Source organism: Leiobunum rupestre, chromosome 3 (assembly GCF_980474605.1).
Source record: "Leiobunum rupestre chromosome 3, qqLeiRupe1.1.hap1, whole genome shotgun sequence".
NCBI lineage: Eukaryota > Metazoa > Arthropoda > Arachnida > Opiliones > Sclerosomatidae > Leiobunum > Leiobunum rupestre.
The window spans coordinates 34,302,818-34,329,635 of NC_143386.1; the positions used below are offsets into that span (position 1 = coordinate 34,302,818).

Here is a 26,818-nt window from a genome sequence, read left to right on the forward strand (position 1 = left end):
ATGAAGTAAAATTACTTCATAACATAATTTTAAGGCTTAGTACACCTATTACTTCAAGTAATAGGTGTTTCTATAAAATAAGGGAGGTCACATGTAAATGTTTAATTTACGTCACAGGCTATAATTATTTAAGATAGAGAGCGCGCGCCTGACTCAATAAATTTTTTTGAATTTGAAGTTCACGTGCGAAACGTGCGTGCCAATAAAGTACTAAAAAGTTTAAAGAATGTATCGCAACCATATATGAAGGTTGTAGTTCTTTCGCCAACACTAGATGGCGCCATACGTATAGTAATGCGACTCGGAATAATAACACCGACTATCAGGACATACACCTCTTTGTCTACCTTATTCTTGGTATAAAGGGGAAAGTCCTCCTTTTTGACGGGAGGTTTTCACTGGTTTTACTACTATTTAGGAAACTCAGTTTATACACAAAGGTGATTTTGACAGTCGAATATTACCTGGTACTACATTCAAAGCTAAAGAGGCTTTTATTCTTTGTAAGATCGAGGAAGCTATAGGTCACGTACAATAACAGGTGATTTTCAAGATAAGGGGTAACGGGGATTTCTCAGCGTTGAAAAACTCGGTTGGCGGTCCGGGAAGGGGAAGAGAACAACTGAGAATTTGTCTACAAGCATATTTTCACGGAAACCGGCGTAATTAACCAGCCAGGCTTCGGTTGTGGAAGTTCGAGTACTTCGAGGTTTAATATACAGTAATGTCTAAGAGGCACACAGTTTATCTAAATGATTTAACCTTCAAACGATGGACAGAAGAAAGAAACAAATTAGGGCTAAAAAATGACGATTTTGCAATTTTTTTGTTCACAAAATGGTAATATTTAGTTTAATTTATTCTCCTTTTGTGTTTTTTTTAATTCGGAAACCAAAATTAAATTAATGGGATCCCGAAGTTATTCGGGAAATACACGTTTTAAGATTAAAAAAAGTATTAAATAATTTAATGATTCGATAAAACATCGTTTTCTAACAATTTATTATTTATTTAGGCATAGAAACGCAAACAGAAATAGATGGATCGCCGTGCAGTTCTGCATGTTAGTATTGGTTTTAATAATAAGTCATAACGAATGTAATATTTAAGGAATCTATCATCATTGAAATATAAAAATGGTTTTAGTTTATAATATATCTACGAGATAAGCATTAATCTAGCACATAAAAATGATGCATGAAATTTCACGTAAGTATCATAAATAAAATAAACTTCCGGGCAAGCTACATAATTTTGTCTGATTTAATTTTAGGTGGGTAGGACAGAAACTACGAACTTTGATTGCCGCTATCGACCATAACTCTCACGTTGGACTGAAGCAGGCAGTCACAAAATCTAAAAAGCTACAGTAAAAACAAAAAAGTTTTATGGATATCAATTTTTACCTCTCCGAGGGGACTTTGTACCCTAGGAGGGGTTATACAACCACCGTGTCTGTCTGTCTGTCAGGCCTGCGAACGCGTTCGCATTTTCGGGGCAAAGGGTAATCACTGCGTCCCCAGTTTCTTAGAATCAGGGAAAAGGTTTTTCCAAAAGCGCCCTCTTTTTGTCATTTGGTGTAGTATAATTTTTTAATCGGCCGGGATTCGAACCCGAGCCCTCTTGCACGACAGGTGAGCGTTCTACCGCAGAACCACGGATACAGTTACGCTTCACTGAAAATTAAAAACTCTTCCGAGGAGAGGTATATTTTGGTTTGCCAACTTGTTTTTAATTAAATTATTAATTGCAGATATAGATGTTCGTACAATCGAAAAAGCAGAGACACGCGGGTATCGAAAGTTTATGAAAAAAAAACTTACCCGAATTGAAGTCTCTCATTCTTAAGAAAAGAATAGAATTCAAGGTTTCAATTATAAATAGGAGGGTACGGCTTTGCAAATGAATTCACTATTTTTTTTTAATAACTAGGGAAACCATTTACAGAAGATTCCAAAACAAAGAGATGACCCTAGAAGAATACATAGGTCTAGGGGAATGAATAACCCCCCACCCTTGGAAGAAATGATCCAAAGGCACAATTCTCGTTTTGTTTTAAAAGATAAAACTTGTTAATAGATAGCGCTTCTAATTTTTAATAAAATACCTGAGTCAACCAAAACAAATCGCTTTATTTATCCACTCTCATATAAAACCTACATTAAAGATTTTCCATAAAAACACAATAAAATTTAGAAAGGTAATCTACCAGGTACAAATCCAACGTAATCTCCATTAGCTTCGGGAAATTCGCTCCTAATTTTTAATACGCAACATGACGGTATAGCTAGCCTTCGACCTTCCCCTAAAAACCCATATTGCCACAGTGTAAAATTTCGGTAGGCAGAGTGACGATAATTTTTATTTACTAAGTTATGGAGCCCACGAACTATTCCCCCTTCGTGGCGTAGTCTCATGGTCAAAACCAAGAGTGCGGGTAATAAGCATTCCAACGCAAATAGAGGCCCTAATGTAATGCAATCGTGGAATTTGAATTGGTCAGATCGGAATCATTAGTAGAAAATTTAGTTTTCTTTGTGGTCTTTTTCTTCTCTTTTCCACTTGGTGCTCTTTTTTCCCCTCCAGATTTGATAACCTTTTTAGGTGAAGTTCCTTCTTCTCCATTAATAGGCAATTTCTAAACAAATGTTGAAAATATATTTAAATTCTACGTCCTAAAAATCAAACAATGATCTACGCCACTGATGTACAAAAAACAGATCCAATGTCACGACGAAATTTTATATTTATAAGAAATAAGTAACTAATAGTCTTATAACTTTAGAAAACACAATATATACTTAACCACTGCCCATACTTTCAATATGACCCAATATGTCATAAAATTATAGTAAAGTTTTTGGCAATACAATAATAAATATTTTAAACGTGCAACTTACCAGTTCATTCATAGAGTCGACATTCTCAAGATTCTTGCATTTCAACACTCCTTTACCACATCGGCAACCGTCTTCAGGGCGACATTTTTTTTCCATTTTTCCTACATGGGCAGTTATTGTTTCTAACGGAACAAGTGTTTTTGCACGCGCAAGAAACAACAAGCGAATCATCTTCCATAATTAGTTTGGCGAAACTGATCGCGTCGATTCCAGCCATAGCCTACTCTAAACTCTAAACGTTGAAAAACGTGAGCGCGTATTCCGAAAGTCAAGCTTCAAGAAAGAAACTTTATATTGCAAATGATTGCGACACGAAATTCCGTAAACATATGTACATTCCCGGCGACCTACCTTACTTTTGCAACGCTAATTTCTAGAGGACGATTAAACGTGACTATTGGTTTCCCTAGCGTTAGCAAAGTAGAAGGAATCTCGTGAAAAACAACCTTAACGTTAAGTAACCGGGTTCAAGAATGTCTAGGGGTATGATATAGGTAAATATATAACGAGAGTACGGGTGTCCAAACGGTTTTATATATTATAAACCAAAATAATAATAACAATACAAATAACAATAAAATACTTAAACACTTAATAATAATATCAATAAGCATGCAAAAACACGAAATACGCGGGGGGGGGGGATACGCGGGCTCTCTCTCTTTATAACAATAGTTTGAAGCCTGTGGCTTTCGCTCACCGATTGATGAAACGGTCTGGTGCCGTTCAACGTCGCTCGTTTGGGTCTCCTTAACCCTTTGGCTCTGTCCGCTCTTTAACTCGGCCCACTCTCTGGCTCGATCCGAACTCTGGCTCGATCCGAATTCTGGCTCTGTCCGAACTCTGGCTCTGTCCGAACTCTGGCTCTGTCCGATCTCTGACTCTGTCCGGTCTCTGGCTCTGTCCGGTCTCTGGCTCTGTCCGATCTCTGGCTCTGTCCGATCTCTGGCTCTGTCCGATCTCCGGCTCTGTCCGCTCTCCGGCTCTGTCCGCTCTCCGGCTCTGTCCGCTCTCCGGCTCTTCCGTCACTCAGGACCCTGAGGACTTACTCAGGCCTCTGAGGACTCACTCCATCTCTCTGTCTGACATCAAATCTCTCTAACTCCCTGGTTTTGTTCAGCACCATTTCAGTAGGCGTGGTTTAATTACGGAAACGGACATTTGGTGGATTCTTATTGGAGAGGTTAAAAGGTTAAGGGTAGCTTGGAGTAGGCGACTTGGCTTTAAGATTATTGGCTGTAGAAGGTTCGTGTATAAAAGGAGAAAGATGAAATCATCTGGTGTCTTTCCCAGGAAGAAGGTCGCACGACGGTACCACATGTCGCCACGTGGCTTTCGAGAAGGGTACACGTGGTTGTAGTTTTTATTTTTAAAGGTGGCCGTTTGAAATAACGCTTCTTTCAATAGTTTACTATTGACGTCCGAACGCCGTACAATAGAGAGCGCGCATCTTTAAGTCATTTACGATACGACGCCGAGTATTCAACAATAGAGAGAGAGAGAGGGGTTATAGCGCACAATGGATGAGTCAAGATGTGCGCGCTTTCCTAGCACCGAACGCTGGTTAGGGGAGAGCCACATGTAGAGAGGATACGATATTTTACACGGACAACAATAATACATTTTACAAGAAAAATACTAATGATACCCTTTTACGACTTGGACACCCGTAAGAAATTGAAAAATATAAAAGGGACTTAAAAACTAAATGTCATAAGTTTTAAATAACACTAATCTAAATAGGAAATATTTTAAATGCAATAAGTTTTAAATAACACTAATCTTTATATAACACTTTTAAAAATGAGCGTTACACTTTACAGTATTGACTAATAAGGGAAATAGGTAAATTCTATATATATGAGCTGTTTGGGAACTTCCCGGGATAGTAAGCTCTATTGTCGCGGGGGGGGGGGGGGGATTATAACCCATTAACCTCTCGGCCATCGTTTTCGCGGCGCGTCGACTTGCCCAAGGGTCGACAATGGGACGTCATACAGCTTTGAGATGGGAGCGGAAAAAAAGGGTTCGGTTGGTATGATAGGAAAACTACCATAAAACACTCAATCGCCTCTTATTTTTTTTTGGTTTCCGTTTTCAAGCTTCTCGAAACAACCACTCTTCGAATTGTCGCATGATCTTGAAACCAATTTTTGGGTAGAGAGGGAGGGACGCAAAAAAAAGGGAAAGGAAACTTTTTCCTTGCGATACTTTCTTTAAAGGAGCTACAAAGTTCGGTGGCAAAAATAAAATAAAATTGAGCATGCTTTTCATTCCCCCCAACCCCTCACTCGACCTTGGCAGAGGCGGGCAGAGTCAACCGTAAATTTCGCACTTTACTGACTTTACACACATTTTGCCACCGAACTTTGGAGCCCCTTTAAGCTCGTGACGCAGATAAAAACATTTTATACCTTTATTTTTTATTTTATGGAAACCCCTATAGAAAATATACTCTTTTCTCAAGGGCTCTTGAGAACTGATTAATTTTGATTAAGAAATATTCGTGTTTTATGACTTTTATCTTATTTTGAATGGTACTTTTAATAATAGACGTTATTTATATTTCCTCTAAGTGGCGGATTTTGAAAGTTGATGAAAAGAATTGGGGAAGGATACGATATTTCAACAGGATTTCCATGCACTCATTGTTCTTTAATATCAAAACGATGCTGGTCTAACACCAGCTAGTTTAATTAACATGATCTTAAGTATAGTATTATTGTAAAGGCGGTACGTACACTGCGACGCGCCATATTTTAGTATATTATATAATTTATCTTTAAATATCAGGATATTATTAGCAGATGTGTGACTAAACTTAGCTACCTTACGGTTCCTTATTTCAATTGCGCAAAAATCCTCTAACAACTCAAAATAATTTTTCATATAGTAACCTAATTAACCTAACCTAAATTATCAACCACGATAATCTAGGTCTAGCCCTCAATTCGCGATTATCACATAGAAACAAGATGACGTAATCTGCAGCTAGTAAGTGCTAGCTTTAGGCACGTGGTCTCGCATTATGTGAACCTTTGCCTTGTTTGAAATGTCAGCAATTCTTTGGTGGTTTTACAATTTATTTAGAGTAAAGTGTCCTGGTTTCTATTTACAATCTAAAAAGCCAAAGTATTGTTCTAAGATATCGGAACAGTATCAGTTTCCTAATCCCATAACAACCGAAGGAACGTGGAAAAAAGATCACCAACCACAACACGGACACGTAGATAACCGACCTAAAATTGCACTGCATTTTAGACTCACATGGCGACTTTGCACCTTATTTTCGCCAAGTCGGCCTACAGTAATTATTCTAAGTCAGAGTTTATACCAGTATCTTCAGTTTCGTATACCTTATCGGGGTTTTCATACTTGAAATTGTAAATTTTCAAATATCAAACTTCTGTAAATTCTTAAATATTGACTCTATCGCATCGGGTTTTACGTAACTCAAAATTATATCTGGTAAATTTAAAGAATAAAAAACCTTTTTCATACTAAATTTAGATTACTTTCAATACAGGGTCTTTTAAATTGATAGATCCAAGCGTTTTTCACAAAAACGACGTGACGGAAAATTGTGTTGTTATTTGTTGTTATTTGCTTATTTTGGTTTCAAAAGAAGTTATTGCCTCCTACAGGGAACTTATCTTCTTTCAAGCCCTCAAAACGTGGGGAAAAATAACCGTATTTTGACTGAACCAATTGTATTCTTACTTTTTTCAATATGCTCTTTAACTTTCTCATGGACACTTTTTGTCTCCGACCTACCAGTGAAAAAATAAATTTCCTAAAACGCACAAAATGCTTCGATTTTTTTTTAAAACAAATTCAATCGATTACTATGCGTTGTATATAACCTGAAGATTTCACAATTTTCCGTTTTGGAGAATGTTCATTTGTAATAATTTATATTGATTTAATCAATTTAGTATTGTCGGTTTTATTTATCTTTCACAGCTATATTGCCCATACAATACGCAAATTTGATTTCATTTTCATAGTGTTGGAAGTGTTACCAATTTATTCGACAGAAATGTCGAAAACCTGAAAAAGAAAAATCTTTACGTCAAATTATACATAAAGTATATTTTATGTAATAGTTAAAACTTAAAATTCAAAATATTTATTTTCCACTGCCTACGTTCGTACTAGAGACTCAACGTAAATTCCTGTCCTAGAAAACGAAAGTTTGCAATTACAGTACTCTAGCGCTATTACCAGTTTTCTTGCTGAAACACAATTTACGAGAGTAATCTTTATGGAAGATTCCTTCAAATTTTTAAATTACCCTGTACAGTGGCGCCAAACATTTCTAAAACCAAAGGCAAGAGCAGCCAGAGCTGCAAACGTTGGTGTTCCACACCAAATACCTGAGGTGATATTCCCTTTAATATAGAACTGAAAAAAATACCTTCTCTGTATGTTTGAAAATATCGATTTCTTGGTCTACTTTCGCAGCTGAAGCGTTTTTGATGTCCTTCAGAAGTCCCACGGCTTGTTGGGCAACTGCGTCAGTACCGTACTGAATTTTTCCTGAAATCAATTAATGCAATCACAAAATTAAATATTTCTTTAATTAGGATTCATGGGTGCTTCAATACAAACACAGCGCCGCGACGTACTAGCTACTCTTTATATTGTCCTTGTAAAAGGGCAAAAACGTAACGATGGTAAGCGTCGACGAGAAAAACTCGTGTTAAGCCTAAAGCATAAACTCGTGTTAGGCCTAATTTAACTGAAGGATAATGTTTGCGCCGAGGAGAAAATATACTCTAAATCTAACCGAGATTTTTTACGTCGATACAATATTTAGTAAACAAATCGTGTTTATAAAGTGAATGTCAAACCTAGTTAAGTTAATTATCCCTCTATTCGTCTATTTGGCTTTCTGTTGCTTTGCATCACGTTTGGAAAATTTTAATGTTTAGGCCTAGTTTATCTTTTCTGTGTAATAGTCGTAAGCCAGATTTCCCGAACGGTACTGATGACTCCCAAATAGAATGAAACGGTCTGTCGTTGGAATTTCTGGCTATTTAATTTAGTTTTTACTCAAAGATCTATTTGGTCCGAGATTCGCGTCTTTATGTTTTCTCAAAGACCTATTGGTACGAGTTATTTGTAAGTTTTTAAATTTCTTCAAATTTGTTGAGGGTTTAGCTTTAAGGTCCCTGTTCATTATATTGTATTCTACCTATTCACGTATTTTATCACTAGTTGACTTGGTTTGACTTGAGTATGGATTGCAGTTCTTTGGCTAACTAGACGAATTTGGCATCCTGGATTAATAATGCACAGACACTGCGTTTCCCCGCACGCGCACACCATGGCAATGAGGCACAGTCTTAAGGCCCAAACACACATACGGTTCACAAGCGATTTCGCCGGCGAATTTTCGCACACGCGCCCATGCGCCATGACTTCCGTTCTATTTAAGTCACGCGACGCGACGCGATTTGCCAGCGAAACTTCCACCTTTAATCTGGTGTTCACCAAATATGAGTGGTCATAAAACCAATGGCTCGCAGTAAAAAGTTTCACGCGGAAAATAAGAAACTGACATTCTTGGGAATATGTCGAACGTAATTATGATCTTATAAACATATTGACAATAGATGTAATATTGTCAATAAAACAGTATACATACTTTGTTCTTTCGCTAGTCTCTTCATCATGATTTTCAAATCTTCGATGGCTTCGATAATTTCTTTGGGTCCCGCTTCCTTCGTCTTGGGCGTCTCTCGCTCGTATTGCTCCCACAATTTCGTCTCATTTTCAGTAACTTTGTCGCAATGGAACCAAGCCTTGGCCGTGGATATCGGGTACCTCGATGGCACTCTTAACATCTAAAAATTAATAAGCTATTTTATAAAAGTGTGATAGATTGCGATTTTGAAGTCTGCCAGTAAGGCGGTATTAATGTTAGGAAAAATAAAGAACGCATTGTTTTGTCAAAGTATTCTCGGAAAATGAAGTAATCCTGGTATTGAGTTAAGATAACATACAAGATTATGACTATGTTGAAACGATTTTTAGCGTTTCTATTAGACCATGATGCTCGCGAACCACACTTTGAAGCTCTCTGGCACTCTTTTAACTCATCGTACGAAAATGGGGAAAAAACAGGCATACTTAATAATAATCATAATAATCAGCTAGGCTAATACCCAAGGCACCACCTTAGGCCTAAGTCATCGAGCGACTTTTAAAGCCTTTAATTCAGGTAGCCGGGTTACAATGCGTAGGAGGGTGGTGGCAAGCCCTGCATGCCACGCGTTCGAGCCAACAGCTCCCTACACTAACTATTACCGTTAACCTCAACAAGTTTTTGTGGAAGGGGAAACCGAAGAACTCGGGGGAAAACTTCTAAACTTACCCCCCACAACTCCTTAAAATTTTTGTATAACCTTTTCATACACCCTGTATAAATTTTATCTTGATATAAATTTGAATCGCAATATAAATATGTTGTGAATCTTTAATTTAAATAGGTATATTAATTATTTAATTCGCATGGCGATTGAAATATTTATTAAAAATTTTATTTGAATGGCCATTTAAATATTTTTAAATATTTGAATTAAATATTTTTTAAATCTTTGATTTAAATAGCGATTTCAATATTTTTTAAATCTTTGATTTAAATAGCGATTTCAATTTTTTTTAAACTTTGATTTTAATAGCGATTTCAATATTTTTTAAATCTTTGATTTAAATAGCTATTTCAATTTTTTTTCGACTTTGATTTTAATAGCGATTTCAATATTTTTAAAAACTTTGATTTAAATAGCGATTTCAATTTTTTTTCGACTTTGATTTTAATAGCGATTTCAATATTTTTTAAAACTTTGATTTAAATAGCAATTTCAATATTTTTTAAAACTTTGATTTAAATAGCAATTTCAATATTTTTTAAAACTTTGATTTAAATAGCGATTTCAATAATTTTTAAATCTTTTGATTTAAATTCCTATTTCAATTTTAATTTTCCTCTAACTTTAAGGGTTTGATGGAAAGTAATTCAGCTTCATGTCAACAGGGGAAAATGCGGTAATAGCGTAATCCAAAAAATCGGGGATTTAGGTTATAACGTCATACTTCAAAACCTACCGATTATTTTCAAAATTAAGAAATGTTGATTTAAAAAAAAGATTAGTATGAAATTTGAAAAAAATTGCTTAACTCATGGTGACATTACCGGGTTACTGTAAATGGAACGACTCATTTAAAAATATCAACTACCCTGTTTAAGCCAGTAATTGAACATCATGTTTTAAAAACAAATGAGGCTATTTGGTTTAATGCTCAAATGACAAGCCATAGTTATTGGTACTTACGTGGTTATCGTACTTGTAATAGTTATCTCCTTTGAAAAAATAGCTAAGTCCGTCTTCCCATCGAAGAGCGGCAGTGACATTGTCGGGGATGCCTCGCCAACGGCTCAACGGCGAAGGATAGTTTCCGTAGATCGGGTTCACCGCTTTCGGCATGTATCTCCAATACTGGGAGCCCTTGAAGAAGTAAGTGTATCCGTTATTTTCCCACACCAGGGCGGCGTCAATGTCGCTTGGGATTCCTTTAAATCCATCGTTGATCTGACGAGGGTATCCCGGAAGGGCAACTTGGTTCGTAAACCTCCAATACTGCTCTCCCTGAAAAGGTATTCAAACAATCGTTACATTTCGCGTAATAGAACCAGTGAGGGGCCGGGAGTAGTGGCGTACTCATGTAATCCCAAGCGTCTGCGAGGCAGAATACTTCCGCCACGCGTGTCCCCACCCCTGTCCCCACGTATCCCCCCCTTCGCGTGGCCGTTACACATATATCGCCCTGATTAATCAAGTGGACGAGCGGACTGAATTTGTCCCACACGTTACAATCCCGAATAAAAAAAAAGAATCAGTGAGGGGCGCGCTCATCTCATTTAGAACGGTTTTTGTCTTTTTGAGCAAGATTGAGAGGTAAAATATCTTTTTGAAAGAGCACAAAACGAAAATGAGAGTACTTAGCAAAAATTTAATCGCTCAAAAAAGAGCGAACAGAGAGGATCCACAATTTTACCGCTCAGAAAATAGCGAAAAGACAGGAGCGAAAATTTTACCGCTCAGAAAATAGCAAGAAGAGAGTATCCAAAAATTTTACCGCTCAGAAAATAGCGAAAAGAGAGGATCCAAATTTTACCGCTCAGAAAATAGCGAAAAGAGAGGATCCAAATATTACCGCTCAGAAAATAGCGAAAAGAGATCATCCAAAGTTTTACCGCTCAGAAAATAGCGAAAAGAGAGGATCCAAAGTTTTTCCGCTCAGAAAATAGCGAAAAGAGAGGATCCAAAATTTTACCGCTCAGAAAATAGCGAAAAGAGTGGTTCCCAAATTTTACCGCTCAGAAAATAGCGAAAAGAGAGGATCCAAAGTTTTTCCGCTCAGAAAATAGCGAAAAGAGAGGATCCAAAGTTTTACCGTTCAGAAAATAGCGAAAAGAGAGGATCCAAAATTTTACCGCTCAGAAAATAGCGAAAAGAGAGGAGCGAAAATTTTACCGCTCAGAAAATAGCGAAAAGAGAGGATCCAAAATTTTACCGCTCAGAAAATAGCGAAAAGAGTGTTTCCCAAATTTTACCGCTCAGAAAATAGCGAAAAGAGTGGTTCCCAAATTTTACCGCTCAGAAAATAGCGAAAAGAGTGGTTCCCAAATTTTACCGCTCAGAAAATAGCGAAAAGAGTGGTTCCCAAATTTTACCGCTCAGAAAATAGCGAAAAGAGTGGTTCCCAAATTTTACCGCTCAGAAAATAGCGAAAAGAGTGGTTCCCAAATTTTACCGCTCAGAAAATAGCGAAAAGAGTGGTTCCCAAATTTTACCGCTCAGAAAATAGCGAAAAGAGTGGTTCCCAAATTTTACCGCTCAGAAAATAGCGAAAAGAGTGGTTCCCAAATTTTACCGCTCAGAAAATAGCGAAAAAAGAGAAGAGCGAAAATTTCGCGAGTGCATTCAGTTCTTTCCGAACGGTTTCCCAGAGAAATGCGTAACTATGGTCTTTGGGGCCCTTTCTGATCGTTATGCCGTTTTATCGGAATCGATTGGGGGCACTTTAATATTCGGGGGTCCGCCCATCCCTTTAGCCCTGTGGAGCCGTTATTTACTCCACTGAAAAGATGAGAACATTGGTAAGTGTACTGTGAAACATCATCACGAGCACTCCGAGAGCTGTCGAGATCTACCATCAAGCTACAAGAAAATAGTGAAATCCATGTGGCTCAAACGGTACAATAGCTGATGAGAGTCCGCTAGCGAATTATCTCTAACGTCTTACACGTGATATGCTGGTGGCGCCATCTTGTAAATTTTAGAGTATTTCAAAAACTAACCTTTAATGTCGTTACCCCTGTGAAATAATATTTCCCTTTCTCATATGTCTATCGATCTACTGTAAAATGTCCCTACTTTGAAAATGAAGGTTGATCCGTCATTCCAAGTAAAGGCGGCATCAATTGGTCCAGTGACGCCCTTCCAGTCATCAGAAATTAATCGTGGCGTGTCTATTCCTCCTTCAACGTATCTCCAGTAATTCACACCTATTAACCATTCATTTATTCAAGGTGTACTTAGCGGTTTGCCATAAATAATAACATTCACTCGAAGACAGCATTTTAAGTGTGATATGACCAAATATTTAAATTTTAAAAGGACTTCACAAAAATTATCAAACCTTTAAACAAATATGTCGTTCCATCTTGCGTTCTGGTTGAAGCGTCAACTAAACCGTTCTTGCAAATATCTTTGTTGATTTCACTCAAATTTGAGCTTAAAACTACAGCCACGTTGGTCACAAACAAGATGACGCTTAGTTTACGATACATTCCGAGACTGTTCTCCTGACTGCTCGTGTAAAACAACGAAGAAAGAATGTATACATCTCAATAAATATAGTTCTGTAAATATCGTTCGTTCGATGATTACCTCTACAACTGGAAAACATTTTATGTCGAATATTTGTTCATACGTATATATATCGCATTAACTTTGTCAATATCTATCCAGCCTGTGTTGCGAACCTGAACCCTATTTGCTTTGAGACGAATTTAGTTTAAACAGTCGTGTAATACTTTCGAAATGTCTCGATTAAACGAGTTAATAGTTCTGAACCTAACTTAACATATCGCAAACCGTTTGGTACATCGCGTGTTTTTGATATAATGGTTTATCCAGTTAATCTGTTATTTTGTTCCACTTTCTGTTCAAGGGTTTGATAAACTGGAAACTTAAAATTGAAAGATTTCTTAGTTTTATTTTCTTCATTAAAGTTTATTAATTTAACATTTAACAAAGATTTCCCAATCATCGTTACGCTGCTTTCCCCAAAAAATATTAATCCGCCTGGTATATCGTCGGTTCCCTAAAATGTACATCTTCCTACGTCGATTGAAGTGCACGCCGGTAACGGTTTTCCTTCCCCCCTCAATCGTGCCATGATGCCCGTGGAACGTCTCAACAAAGTCGCCATCCTTAATTAAAAATAAATGCACACTAACGACGTAAGTGTCCAAAATAATCAAACGTGTTAAGTAGTATGAGAGAGAAACACTTTTATTAATTAGGAACAGTTAGTACAGATTACATTTCTTCAAATATAAAACACTACCTTGTATTAGCTATACGGGTTTACAAGCAAATTACCCTAAATAAATTAATTACACTGGAATTATGACTTAAGGAGAATAAATAATTCCTTATTCTAAGTTAACATTTGAATTCGACGAAGAGGTTGTATCGTCAGGTTCAGTCTTAATTTTACTCTCGAGAAATTCATCTTCGAAGTTATTTTCCTGCGAACACGACTTGTTTAATTTTTCAATCATTAAAACGCTTGGATTATCAAATACTTTAGAATATTTTTCAATTTCTGATCCGTGAACGCTACTCTCGTGTTTTTTCACGAGAATTCTCAACGACGCATTGTACTCGCACCAATTGCATTTGAACGAAATTTTGGAATGATGCACGCGCACGTGCGTGTTTAAGTTGCTTTTGCGTGCGGAAGTGTAGGAGCACTTGTCGCACTCGTAAGGTTTCAAGCCCGAATGGATAACGCGGTGCCTGTTTAAATCTCCGCTCCTCACGGTTGTATAAGGGCAATCTTTACAGCGCAGAACTTTAGTTACGCCAGCGTGAACCCTCAGATGCAATCTCAGCTGGTTATTGCTCGATGTAGTGAAGCTGCATTCGGCGCATTTCTTCAACACCTGAACAAGATGAGCTTTCAGTTTGTGCCTTATCAAATGGCTGTTCCACAAAGTATTGTAGCTGCATTCGTCACATTTGAAAGCTTTTTCATTGGAATGCTTCAGTTCGTGACGCCTTAAGTTGCCCGCCTGGGTCGCGGCGTAAGGACATTGATTACATTTAAACGGTTTCTCAACCGAGTGTACTAAAACGTGTCTTTTCAAAGCTTTCTTGGTGGCGGCGGCGTACGTACAATCGTTACATTTAAAAGGCTTAATATCCAAGTGCGTTTTTTCGTGCTGAGTAAGGTCGCTTTTCCACGTACTGACGTATTTACACTGACTACATTGGAACACTTTGGCACCGAGGTGGCTTTTCTGGTGGTAGGTTAACTGATTTTGGGAAGACGTGGTGAAGTCGCAATCCGAGCATTTGAAAACCTCCACGTGGACCAACTGATGTTCTACGAAGTCGTTTCTTCTGGCGGTTTTGAACGTACACTGATTACACTCGAAAAGGTGTTTACCACTGTCTAAATGAACCATACTATGACTTTTCAAATTGTCCTTCCTGGACGTAGAGTAATTGCATTCGCTACATTTAAAGGGTTTCAAATTTGAATGCGTGGTTTGGTGGATTTTCAGTGAATTCTTCCAAGGAGTGCCAAAATCGCACTGATCACACCGAAAATAATTAGTATGCGTTGCTTGGTGTTTTCTCAAAGTCGATTTGCTAGCAGTTGAAAAGTCGCAGTGTATGCAAGTTAATGGTTTGACGATGGAATGTTTAGTTTCATGTTTTGTTAAATCCGTTTTTCGCGCCGTACTGTAGTTACATTCTTTACACTGAAACGGTTTAATACCCGAATGTTTCATTTGGTGAAATTTGAAGTTTGAATTGCTGTCGGTAACGTAGTTACATTCGTGACACTGATACATTTTATTCGTCGGTGTTTCGATATCTTGAACATTTTCAAATTTCCGCGCGTCTTCCGTCGTTGGCCCGTCTGCACTGTCTTTTAAAAACTTTTGATCCGAAGTTGACATAATTTACGTGCGATTCTTTCCACTAGGCCTAATATTTTATGTAATTCCAAAAATAAAATTTGAAAACAAACTATAAAATGCTACTGCACACGATGATAGCAATATATTTTGTTTTATAAACTACATTACGTAGGTAGTGTATAAACGAAACACTAGTATTTCCCTATATATAATAGATGTCAGCATTCGCCTTTGAAAAGAGGTTTCGTTTATCTTTACGTAATGTTTTCATAATTACGGCCTGGAGTCTTTTAACAGGAACTGTCCAAAAGGTAGACGTGTTTAAATATAGTTTTACTTCCGTTTAATTGAAAACGCCCATTTACCTTTTTTAGGAATGTTGTAGAGTATTATATTTCATTAATCAAGTTCGATTTTTACCTTTAGCACGTTACCATGTAGAGCAGACATTTTACCGAAATCCTGTCATGACAAATAAGCTTTTCAACGCAAAAAACTGTACTTAAATAACTTAATTTAATGACAAAATATCAAATTATTAATATATTGGATCATATTATAATCATCACTAACAGATAATTTGGTAAAATTCTGAGAGCAAACTCCCGCTGTCAAGGTGAACATTGGTTTTCGACAGAGAGAATACGGATAATTGTTAGACGAGTCTAGCGTAACTCGAATTTTAGTATTCGAATTTATATGGTTTAAAGCAGAGGACACGACGAAATAAAAAAGGTAGATTGGACAATACTACAAGGAAAGATGAATATGAAGAATCTGAATATTTTTAGTATTATTGATCGTTTATATCTTAAAAACTGTCATTGAGCGTTGAAACCTTACATTTTTACAGTACAGGGAGGGCACTCATCATAGCTAATAATTTTGACAACGATGGACTGGTAATAGGCCTTTCCATAAAATATTTCTACATGCTTTCACTGTTTTTTCAACGTCACCCACCACAAATTTCGTTAAAATTAAACATTAAGTGGCTGTACTATTTGAATTTTCCGGTAAGATTTCCCCAAACATTTTACATGGAGCTCGGGTTAGGCTTAGTGATATCAGAGTTCAAACTTATTGGAATTTATTTTCGATACTAATTAAATGAATTATTATTGCAATACTCATATCAACTCTGTGAAAGTATTGTTCATACTTAGATATCTATTAGCTAGTATTTTATGATAAACAACAATCTTTACCTGTTACACTACTGTGGCTGTCAATGAAATGTTAAGCCTTAGTTCACAAGGCTATAAACTGTTAAACATCATCGAAACCTTAATAAATTTTTGGTTATTTTAGTTTTACGACTAGTTAAGTAAACGAAATACTTTTATACTTTAAACATTTGGTATAATAAATTTAACAAGATAATTTGGATTTATTTTAATCAGCCGTGTTTTGTAAATACTTACACTCGGTAGCAGACGACATACGGAGCTCAAGAGTCGAGCAAGGGTAAAAACCAGGAGTAATATATATAACGTTGATCTAAATGATCTTTGCAAAAACAGTTTTCCTTCCCCCTCTTACCGTAACGAACATTTTACGGAAAGGGCTATTAGCCTTTTCAGTTTACATAGAGCCACGTAGTGGCTAATGCAAGAAGCTCATAAACTGCTGGATTTTCGTCTGCTATCACTTCTATGAAAGCGTGTAATCCTAATTCACGATGCACTTTTAGCGCCCTCTATTAGCTCTATCTAATATTACAGCCGAAGTGAGGCCTACGTCATAACCATTTCTCGCGCCAATGGGAAATTTGAATTTGGCAACGGTAATTTTCTATATTCAACACCAAAGAGACTGGTCCAATAATGCAAATGAACTAAAAACTGTGTATGTTTTTCGTTTGATAATGAATTCTGATAAATATATAATAATTAGAATATTTTTAGGATGTGTTTTTCTGGGGATTCAATACATATGAGACTCTTAGTATAAACAGGAATGTATTTATTTATACTCAGGGAGAATGAATATGTTGAGACTATCGTCACGCTAAGGGGGGGGGGGAGTGGAGGAAAAACGGAGGTGGTCTTATTTTTGCGTCATCGCAGCGGCGTTAATCGCGTCAAAAAACGTAATTTTTAAGAACCAATGAGATAGCAGTATTATTTGATTTTATTAACGCGGAGGAACATACCGGGGGCCCCAACGGGTGGAATTGAAAAAACGCTAAAAATAAATAATCACTACATATTCATTATCCCTGAGTATAAATAAATACACTCTTGGTATAAAACCACCAGAGATAAATAAGTAGTTCATGTACGAGCTCGGACTCCGAACCCTGCAGCTCCGAACAAGACAACTCTAGCAAATCTACGTGTTCTGACTGCTCAGATATTTTTAATTGTATATTGGTATGGCAGTGAAAGTGTCCGAACAATACTAATTTGAAATTATAAATGAAACAGATGAGTCAACTACAGATAGTGATGCGAGTTTTAAAACCGTTATGTAAATTTTTAGAATGAGTGAATATTGTTATTCGTGCTCTTGGTTATCTTATCTTTAGTAAATTCTTTCCTAACATCTTTAAGCCATTTCAACCATTTAAAACATATCACAGGTTTGGTAATGGGCTTTGGAAAAGGCATAAATGAAACCCCAGTTTTGTCAGCTAGAACGCCTAGAATCACTGTTACACGTTGGATATACACAGTTCTTATTTCTTCCCATGATGAATAACAGTTGAATTTCTAATATTTAATTTAAATGTATCTTAATTTCCGCGTTTTAATTATATTATTGATACCATTTTATCGCGACAAGTACAAGGACTAAAATGCCAGTAGAGGATTTTAATTTTGAAAATCTTCTGGTGGTGCCATCTCCTAAAGCGCCTCACTTCCGTCACGTTACGGGGGAAGAAACTGAACTCCCCCGAGCTTTGAACCAAGATCGCGACCTAAAGAGATTGCCCTACTGAAGGTACGAGTGATATATTCAGGAACGATTTCATTAACCATGGTAGCATTACAGTGAAAATTGGGCCCACTGTAAATTATCGAAACGAACGTGTTAATAAACTTTATGTTCCAATTCAATAATGAATTCAAAGCTTCCAAATTTCGAAATGAATTGGCCTCAAATTACGAACAAGCGAGCGCAGGCGATTATATTCCCTGGATGCTGGTGTCGCTATTTTGATGGTGTTTTTAGCATATCTGTGAACAGGAATCCATACCTCTACTTGGAATGCTTATCCTGCCGTATCGCGTATGGTAAGATCACTCTGACGACTTTGGCCCCGCCTACGAGAGAAAATATCGTCTTTGCGCACACTTCCCTCTCACTTTGTTGCTTGTTAAGTTAACATGTTGACGTCATAAAAATCGTCAGCCACATCGAGACGAAAATCTGCCGCGATAAGCATTTCAAGTAGAGGTATGGATTCCTGCTGTCAGTGGCGTAGCTGAGAACCCAGAGGCCCCCCGCAAAAATCTCAATGGGGCCCCCCTTTTTGGGTGAGCAGGGGCCCCTCCCCCGCCGCGGGCCCTGCGGACCATCAGCTACGCCAGAGCCTGCTGTGAAGATAGGATATATTAAAACTAGTAGGAATTACATTTTGTGCTTACAGAAAAAAATCGAATAAAAGGATTCACTGCTATGGTTTTAGGGAGTTTCACTTTTGATGAATATCTTTCAAGCGGTAATTAAAAACATTTATTTACTTATTTTTATAAATTAACAATCAATTTATTGTATGGTTTTTATATGTAAAGATAAAAATGAATCTTAATGAAGAATTTCAACATCTAAGTGTAAACGATGCTTCTCCCGAAGCAGCAGCCAGCAAGCAGGATGCCGGAGATGCCATTCCTGAAACAGAGTCCACAGAGACATCTTGCAAATTCGTCTTAAATACGATATTTCATGTAGATTCGGACGAAAACGCTGATTCGGATTCTTCTTGCGACGAAGATTTTGATGAAGAAATATTTCGCAAAAAATACCGAGACTTTCTTGAAAGTAACACCAAAGAAAACTTACCATTTCAAACCACTCCTCCAATATGCAAGAACCGAAAATATAGTTTAAAGTTGATAGAGTTCAGCAAGAGTGAAAGCGGGGATTACAATGTAACGATGAATACGTGCTTCCAAAAGCAAAACTATAGCTTATCAGGAGAAGATCAGAATTTGCTCGCTCGTTTACGAAGGAAGTGTGAAGAACAGAGTGGTTTAATTTCGACATCGGTCATTGATCATTTGGTTGGCAATCTGCTGAACGAAGGGTTTCATCATGTTGATAAGAATATTCAAGAGTGTGTTTCAATTAGTATTTGCCCTAACAGAATGTTGTCATTAAGCACGAGGAAAAACCAAATATTAATCGCAGAAGTCGTCAAAGAAGCTAAAAACAGTGACCAGCTACAAATTGGAAAATTTTGTTGCTTTTGGACCTGCACTTGGTATGATCACAGAAAAGGCAAAACATTCGGTCAACCTATTAACTACGAAATCGTTAGAAAGTTTTACAAAAAGCTCAAAAAAGTCAATAAAAGAAATTCGAAGACTTTTTTAAAACTAACCGAGAAGGAAGTTACAATTCCTTACCAGGAGTTAAGAGAATTCGTGAAAAATCACGATCAAACAAAACGACTCGTTAAAAATATCAGACGCAACTATCCCGGAACTAACGTGTATCTTAGCGTCATTGACAGTGATACTGTAAGTTTTAACGGAATTTATAGTTGTTATTTAAATATTGTTAAAAACTGCGTCGTGAAACACGGTATTCCTCCTACAGTTATGAGCACTGGTTACGAATTTCCACTTGATGCATCGGGAGGTCAGGGCTTCAAATTTGCGAGCGAAATTGATCGAAAGGTTCGAGTGGCTACCGCCAAACATCTTCCGCTCGGCGTATATTACCCTGAACCAAATATTTGCGTGCTAATACCCCCCTGGTTTACTACAATACCGGAATCGTTTATCGAGACTGGGAAATCTCGGACCCAAAAGAGCGACACGGAATCGGTGAATTTAATCAAAAACATTTTGGCGAACAAACCCAATACGAGGGCCAACGTCGATTTGATATTTTTATTCTCGAATTTAAATCCTTTAATAACGAGTATTCCAAAGCGAGTCCGAATCTACAAATCTAGTAAGAATGTTATTTCGTTTTCCGAGGATTTCAAGCTGTTTGGCTCCCCCTCGTCTAGCGATTTTACAAGTTGCAAGCAAGTTTCCCAGTCACATTTCCACGAGAAAGTTTGGTACGACAATCTCTTCGTACACGGTGGTATTAATCTAACCCACATCGCCTTAGAGGACCACGTTCGTAATCCCAGCGATTTATCAATATTTAGAAGTTTATTGTCAAAGGCGCGAGGCTGTAAAAAGAAAGACGATAAAGCCGAACTTATGGCTGAAATGAAACGGCTAACTGACGATCCAGAAATTGTTACGATACTGACAACTGGGAAGTTGCAATATTGCAAGCGTCTATTAGCGATTATACGGAACTGGGGTTCTGATAAGGAAGTCGCTATTAAAAAGCTTAAGATGTGCATTTCCCCAGATGTTGTCGACGATATCATGAAATCGGCTGAGTCCGTGAACTCGATGGTGCGTAGAGCCAAAATACGTTTTGTCAGAAGCGAATCAATACCAAAACTGATCGATATCCTAAATGAACTCGGAATTGCGAGCTCTGACGTTGATAAGGATAAAATTTTGATTTTTGCCCAAGATCGTATAGTTAGTTTGTTGCGTAACATAAATGGAGAACTACTGGTTAACGAGAGAAACACGAACCATCTTCTCTCATCTGACCTCGAGTACTTAGAAAGAATATTTCGCGACGACGACGTTGTGGACGCGCTCATCGATGAGACCTCTTTTGAGAAATTCATGAAACTAATCGAGGAAGACTTCCTCGAAGTCGTCACGAGAATATTGAACAATTCGGACGAAGACTACTCGATGAAGGACATCCTAGAACGTTACGAAGAAGATTGTCGTCATTTGATGTTCATGGAGGGGGACCCTACTTCGGTGCTTTATCTAAATTCAGAAGATCCGGAGTTGGTGGAATTCGCTTTGACGCATTACCGAAACGAGATCGATTTGCAATGGGTGAGAGCCGAAATTGGCGGCGAACGATCCGGGGAAAGCGCCGCTTTGATGTTTTTCGATATGATAATAGATAATTTGTACGGTATTGACGAAAGCTCTGATGATTCTTATAAAGATTGCGAAGAAAACGGTTTCGATGAAAGCGCTTGATTTTTTGCTACTTTGTTTCGCACCAAAATCTGTACTATGACTTATGGTTGTTTATAGTTACAGAAAGAAAAGTACAATTTAGTGAGTAGACTAAGGTTACCTACGTTAAAAGGGTTTTTTCTTCAAAATTTACCAATTATTATAAATAGCATATTAATACAACATTGCGATAATATTGATATATCATTATATACAAAAGTCTGTACCTATAAATGAAGTAGAGTTTCGCACTCATATTTAAAATATTTGAATTATTATGTTATTACAATGATTATAAGTATAATATCATTTTATGATTTAAGTTATCTATTTTTTCTTAGGCTAACAGTATCTACGATTTATTTTGAGTCTTTCAATTCTAGTAATATAAATAATTGCTGACTTTAAGTGCCGGTTAAAAAGTTAGTTAGACATTAATTGCAGCCTACTTTCAGAGGCTAGTAGGCCACACCTTGAAGGTCTCTGGCGCTCTTTTCACTCATCGTAGGAAAATGAAAAAAAAACAGGCATACTTCTCGACTCACCCCCTACAACTCCTTCAAATTTTTGCATAACCTTTTGAAACACCCTGTATAGTCTGTAAGTACAGTGTAACAGTTGTATTATATATCACTGTTTAAATCTATACACGAAACTCTATTTTCTTACATGTATTTGCTGGCGCTATTTACAATTTTGATTTTATTTTAAGATAACGATCTATGCTTTGTACTCAAGTACATGAAGAAAAGTTAAATATAAAAGTTAATTTAATTAGAAAAATAAAGTGTTTTCGGTCCATTTGTTGTCTATTTTTATATACAGGGTGTCCACTAAAAAATGAACCAGGGCGAATATCTCAAAATCTGTTATAGGTACGATTTTGAAATTTTCAAGTCGTATACAAGATGGAGGGGGAAACCTACTGCGAAAATGTCGATGACCTTTACCATGTCTTCAAGGTCATCCAAAAACTAACTCTAGAACCATAAGTGTAAGAAAGTTGGTTCCAATTAGAAAGGTGTTCCATGTGACTTTTTAAGTACAAATAGCTTTGACCTTGATGACCTTGAAGACATGGTACAAGGTCATTGAAATTTTTAAACTAAAGACCCTCCATCCTGATGAGGATGTATAGCAAATTTTAGTACTCTAACACGAGTATCTCTAGAGTTATCAGCTCCCGAACCTCGCTTTCGACACGTTATCAAATTAACGAACTTCTTGTTTTTCATCTAGCATTTATCGGCTTCCTATTGGTCAAATCCGATCAGGTCAAAGCTATTTGAATTTAAAAAGTCACGTGGAACACTTTTCTAATTGGAACCAATTTTGTAACACTAACGGTTCTCGAGTTAGTTTTTGGATGACCTTGAAGACATGGTTGAAGGTCATCGACATTTTCGCAGTAGGTTTCCCCCCCCCCCTAGATCTTCTATACGACTTGAAAATTTCAAAATCGTACCTAAAACAGATTTTGAGATACTCGCCCTGGTTCATTTTTTAGTGGACACCCTGTATTACTGAAAAACATGGTTGTCATTTTATATTTCAATTTTATGTTATAATTCCATTAAAAATACATTTTTAACAGACTTTTGTTGTTCTCCATAAAAATATATATTACATGTTTGTATATATATTATTATTGTATATATAAGAAACTTATAGTTTTTTTTCGTAGCATATATAGGCGACATTTAGTACATGCCATTTTAAATAAATTTCCTTTCCTCCACTGAACGTGTATTACGCGGTAGATGCGGCTCAAATTTTGAAACGCCTTTCCTACATGTATCTTATCTTTGAAGTGTGTAGCCTCAGCTGTTCACGGAGAGACAAATATGAAATGATAAGAAAAAGTTCGAGGAAAAAACATGTACCTAATGCCGTCAGATTGCGGATACATTGTGCAACACGAACGACTCTTTAAACCGGTTTTTTTTACGCCCGATATAGACAAAAAAGAAACACATATCGTTTGGATGACACGCACAATCTTAAGCCTGAACTACGTCGCGCTTCGCAAATAAATAGCTACGTCGTCACATCGGCTGCGAAATTTCGGAGGTAATTTTGCCATTTCTCTATTAGTCAAACTAAGCCTTTGACCGATTCTGACGCTTCTACTTCAAGGTCACGTGGCTTTTAATCTTATGTTAACGGGATAGGCCTATTGAAATCCTAAAGGCCTAGATACTGACTTACTAGGCCTTTTTTTCTGCGCGCAATAGGCCTTTCTATAAAATAAGCTACGCTTGCTAAACTTGTTTTTATGTAGCTCATTAGTCACGAAATACGCAGAAGTTCAGTTCAGTTTATGGTCTTCGAATTCACTCTTATGTTCAGGGCTTTTCTTAGTAAAACATCATCGATACGTCGCCTGTGACGCAGAAGCAACATCAACACATGAAGGCCAATGTTACTTTATAGAAAGGCCTATTGTACCCTGTTTTCAATATTTTCTAGAAAACCACCATAGGCTTAAATTATATCTACATATATATTTATACATATACATATTCAAGGCGTTTTTTGGCTATAATGGCTAGAATATTGATTTTTTTACGGTTCGTTAAAAACGCCGGAGGTGCTGATTAGCGAAATTTTATAAATTTCTGATTGTTTTCACAATTTTCAAAGAGGAAAAATTCGATTTAAAAATTGACAAGCTGGGAAAACAAAAATAAACTTTCAGTTCATTTCGCGATTGCACACTTATTAAGAATGTTTTAATCGTTCATTGAATATTAATTTTTAGGGAGCCAATAAGCTACTTCTTTCACAAAATTATTTGGAATTTGGAAAGTATTTGCTTTTGGTGGTTCTATTTTTATTACAACGCTTCCAAACCTTTTAATAAAATTATTTTTAAATATTACTAAAATTATTTCCTTATTAAGTAGATAACCAACATTCAGGGGCGTATTTTTTAATCAAACTAAAATACAATATTGATTCAAATAAATGTTTTTGTTCAATCTTGATTTAAATCGAACCGTGACCACTATGAAAAAACTCATGTTTAAAAATCGAATAATAACTTGAACATTTACCCTACTTTTTTTATAGAGAATGGCTGATGAATTACTTGAGGAAGAATTGCAAAGTCTAAGTTTGCACTGTTCTTCGGATGATATTAGTAAAAAATCAGTCGTTCCAAAATCTGTGAACCTAAAGAATGGTTCTAAAATTAGAAAACTAAAAAGCGACACAGTTAAATACTTATCTGACATTTTAAAGGATATTGGAATTGCGGACAATGCTAATACGGACAAAATTCGGATTTTGTCCCAAGAAAATGTCATTGGTTTATTTTTTAATGAATCCGGAGACCTAATGGTTAATCGAAAGTACTTGGAAGTACTACTGTCCTTCAACGTTGAGCAGCTGGAACGGATATTTTGTTACGAAGACAATCTGGAAACCCTGAACAATCCTGTCGATTTTGAAATATTCTTGGAGATAATTAAAGAATATTCAATTGAGAGCTTGTTGTCAATTTTGGACAACGCATCTACTGATCTAAGTGAAGAATACTCTTTGATGACAATTTTGAGAAGGTACGACGATGATTACCGACATTTGATATTTATGGCGGATGATCCAAGTTTAGTACTGTACCTAAATTCAGACAACCTGGATTTGGTCGAATTCGGACTGCATAACTACGATATCAACATCCAGTGGGTGAAAACAGCCCTTGTCGAAGATCACGATGGAGATACGGGTGTCCTCGAGGAATTTGAGAGGATACTGACGGAATTGAGATATTACGGTTGCGAAGAGAGCCCCGATGAATGGGAAAGCGATCAAGAATACGATAGTGAAGAAAATGACAGTGGAGGAAGGTAACAAAGAACAAATTGTTTTACATCACTTTTCCTAAAGGCAAACCCTGTGACTTTTGAGTACCGGCGTCTGACGCTAGAGGGGGTAAGATATCCCGTAGCTTCGCGCTCTACCGCCGTGTTAGGATTAATTCAATTATGTCGGAATAAGAACCTGTACACTTCTAAATCTTAAATGTTTTAATTGTTCATATCTCCATCGCAACGAAGATAAAATAAAATAAAATGATTGGGAAATGTGGAAAGAGTTAAGAGGAATATAAAAACGTAACTTTTCGAAAGGTACACGCATCGAAAAAGAAAGCTAAAGTTTATTATTTTCATGCCTGACCTATCTTTGACCACTCTACCACCAATTTGTCCGTACATTTAACGAATATTGCGTTTTTAAGTATTTCGCCCATGTTTCATATTCTTGAACAAAATAATGAAAGAGTTAGTATTGCAGTAATTCGCGTTTTAAAATTATATCTAAATTCAAACGCCAACAAAATGAATTAAAAATATCAGTATATGCCATTTCCACAGTGTTTCACCTTAAAGGGCTTCAACAGCATTTGGCTTTTATTCGCTTCCCGCCAACTGGCGTAGCGATACATACTGCCAAGTGCCAGCCCTTGTAACTGGAAAATATAACGAGATTGTATTGATCTGATAGGAATTGAACGGTGACATTTTCAATTCAATTTCAATTTATTAATACTTTATACATTGTTGAAGGTATGGGAAGCGAGATTTCAGCTCTACAAAAAAAATTAAAATTAAAACAATTTGTTTAATAGAGATTCACCATAAATTTGTTTAATAGAGATTCACCATAAATTTGTAAGAATAGAAATTCATAATAAGTTCATAACTATAGAAATTCACAATACGTTTGTATGTATAGAAATTCGCCAGACGTTTGTAAATATAGAAATTACCAATAAATTTGTAAGTATAGAAATTACCAATAAATTTGTAAGTATAGAAATTACCAATAAATTTGTAAGTATAGAAATTACCAATAAATTTGTAAGTATAGAAATTACCAATAAATTTGTAAGTATAGAAATTACCAATAAATTTGTAAGTATAGAAATTACCAATAAATTTGTAAGTATAGAAATTCACAGTAAATTTGTAAGTATAGATATTCACAGTAAATTTGTAAGTATAGAAATTCACAGTAAATTTGTAAGAATATGAATCCACGATATTCACAATACGTTTGTAAGTATAGAAATTCGCAATACGTTTGTAAGTATAGAAATTCACAATACGTTTTTAAGTATAGAAATTCACAATATGTTTGTAAGTATAAAAATTTACAAATTTGTAAAAATAAAAATTCACGATAAGTTTATAACTATATGGAAATCCACAATAAATTTATAAGTATAGAAATTCAGGATAAGATCACAACTATAGAAATTCACGATAAGATCACAACTATAGAAATTCACGATAAGATCACAACTATAGAAATTCACGATAAGATCACAACTATAGAAATTCACGATAAGATCACAACTATAGAAATTCACGATAAGATCACAACTATAGAAATTCACGATAAGATCACAACTATAGAAATTCACGATAAGATCACAACTATATAAATTC

General features: G+C 36.4%; 3 protein-coding genes across 3 annotated transcripts; 1 reads left to right on the forward strand and 2 right to left on the reverse strand.

Moving 5' to 3' along the window:
- Positions 1–6,873: 6,873 nt before the first annotated feature.
- Positions 6,874–12,762, reverse strand: LOC149951568 (uncharacterized). Its single transcript, XM_090169589.1, has 6 exons — positions 12,612–12,762; positions 12,347–12,477; positions 10,241–10,555; positions 8,551–8,749; positions 7,318–7,439; positions 6,874–6,950 (listed from the first exon to the last, which is right to left on the reverse strand). The coding sequence occupies exons 1-6, from the start codon at positions 12,760–12,762 to the stop codon at positions 6,927–6,929; spliced, it is 942 nt and encodes a 313-aa protein (XP_090025715.1). The 3' UTR covers positions 6,874–6,926.
- A 706-nt stretch (positions 12,763–13,468) lies between these two features.
- On the reverse strand, positions 13,469–15,824 carry LOC149951569 (uncharacterized). The gene is made up of 2 exons (XM_090170077.1): positions 15,553–15,824; positions 13,469–15,199 (listed from the first exon to the last, which is right to left on the reverse strand). The coding sequence occupies exon 2, from the start codon at positions 15,169–15,171 to the stop codon at positions 13,633–13,635; it is 1,539 nt and encodes a 512-aa protein (XP_090026203.1). The 5' UTR covers positions 15,172–15,199; positions 15,553–15,824; the 3' UTR covers positions 13,469–13,632.
- A 7,468-nt stretch (positions 15,825–23,292) lies between these two features.
- Positions 23,293–26,242, forward strand: LOC149951570 (uncharacterized). Its single transcript, XM_090170078.1, has 2 exons — positions 23,293–23,432; positions 24,435–26,242. The coding sequence occupies exon 2, from the start codon at positions 24,438–24,440 to the stop codon at positions 25,215–25,217; it is 780 nt and encodes a 259-aa protein (XP_090026204.1). The 5' UTR covers positions 23,293–23,432; positions 24,435–24,437; the 3' UTR covers positions 25,218–26,242.
- Positions 26,243–26,818: the final 576 nt, after the last annotated feature.

Excerpts from the sequence above, each read along its gene's own strand:
- LOC149951570 (XM_090170078.1), top strand. The coding sequence starts at position 24,438 with ATGGCTGATGAATTACTTGAGGAAGAATTGCAAAGTCTAAGTTTGCAC.
- LOC149951569 (XM_090170077.1), bottom strand. The coding sequence starts at position 15,171 with ATGTCAACTTCGGATCAAAAGTTTTTAAAAGACAGTGCAGACGGGCCA.
- LOC149951568 (XM_090169589.1), bottom strand. The coding sequence starts at position 12,762 with ATGTATCGTAAACTAAGCGTCATCTTGTTTGTGACCAACGTGGCTGTA. Across the intron at positions 8,750-10,240 it reads ATTACAAGTACGATAACCAC|ATGTTAAGAGTGCCATCGAG; the intron begins GTAAGTACCAAT and ends ATTAATTTTTAG. Across the intron at positions 6,951-7,317 it reads TTTTCAAACATACAGAGAAG|GTTTTCGACATTTCTGTCGA; the intron begins GTATTTTTTTCA and ends TTTCTTTTTCAG.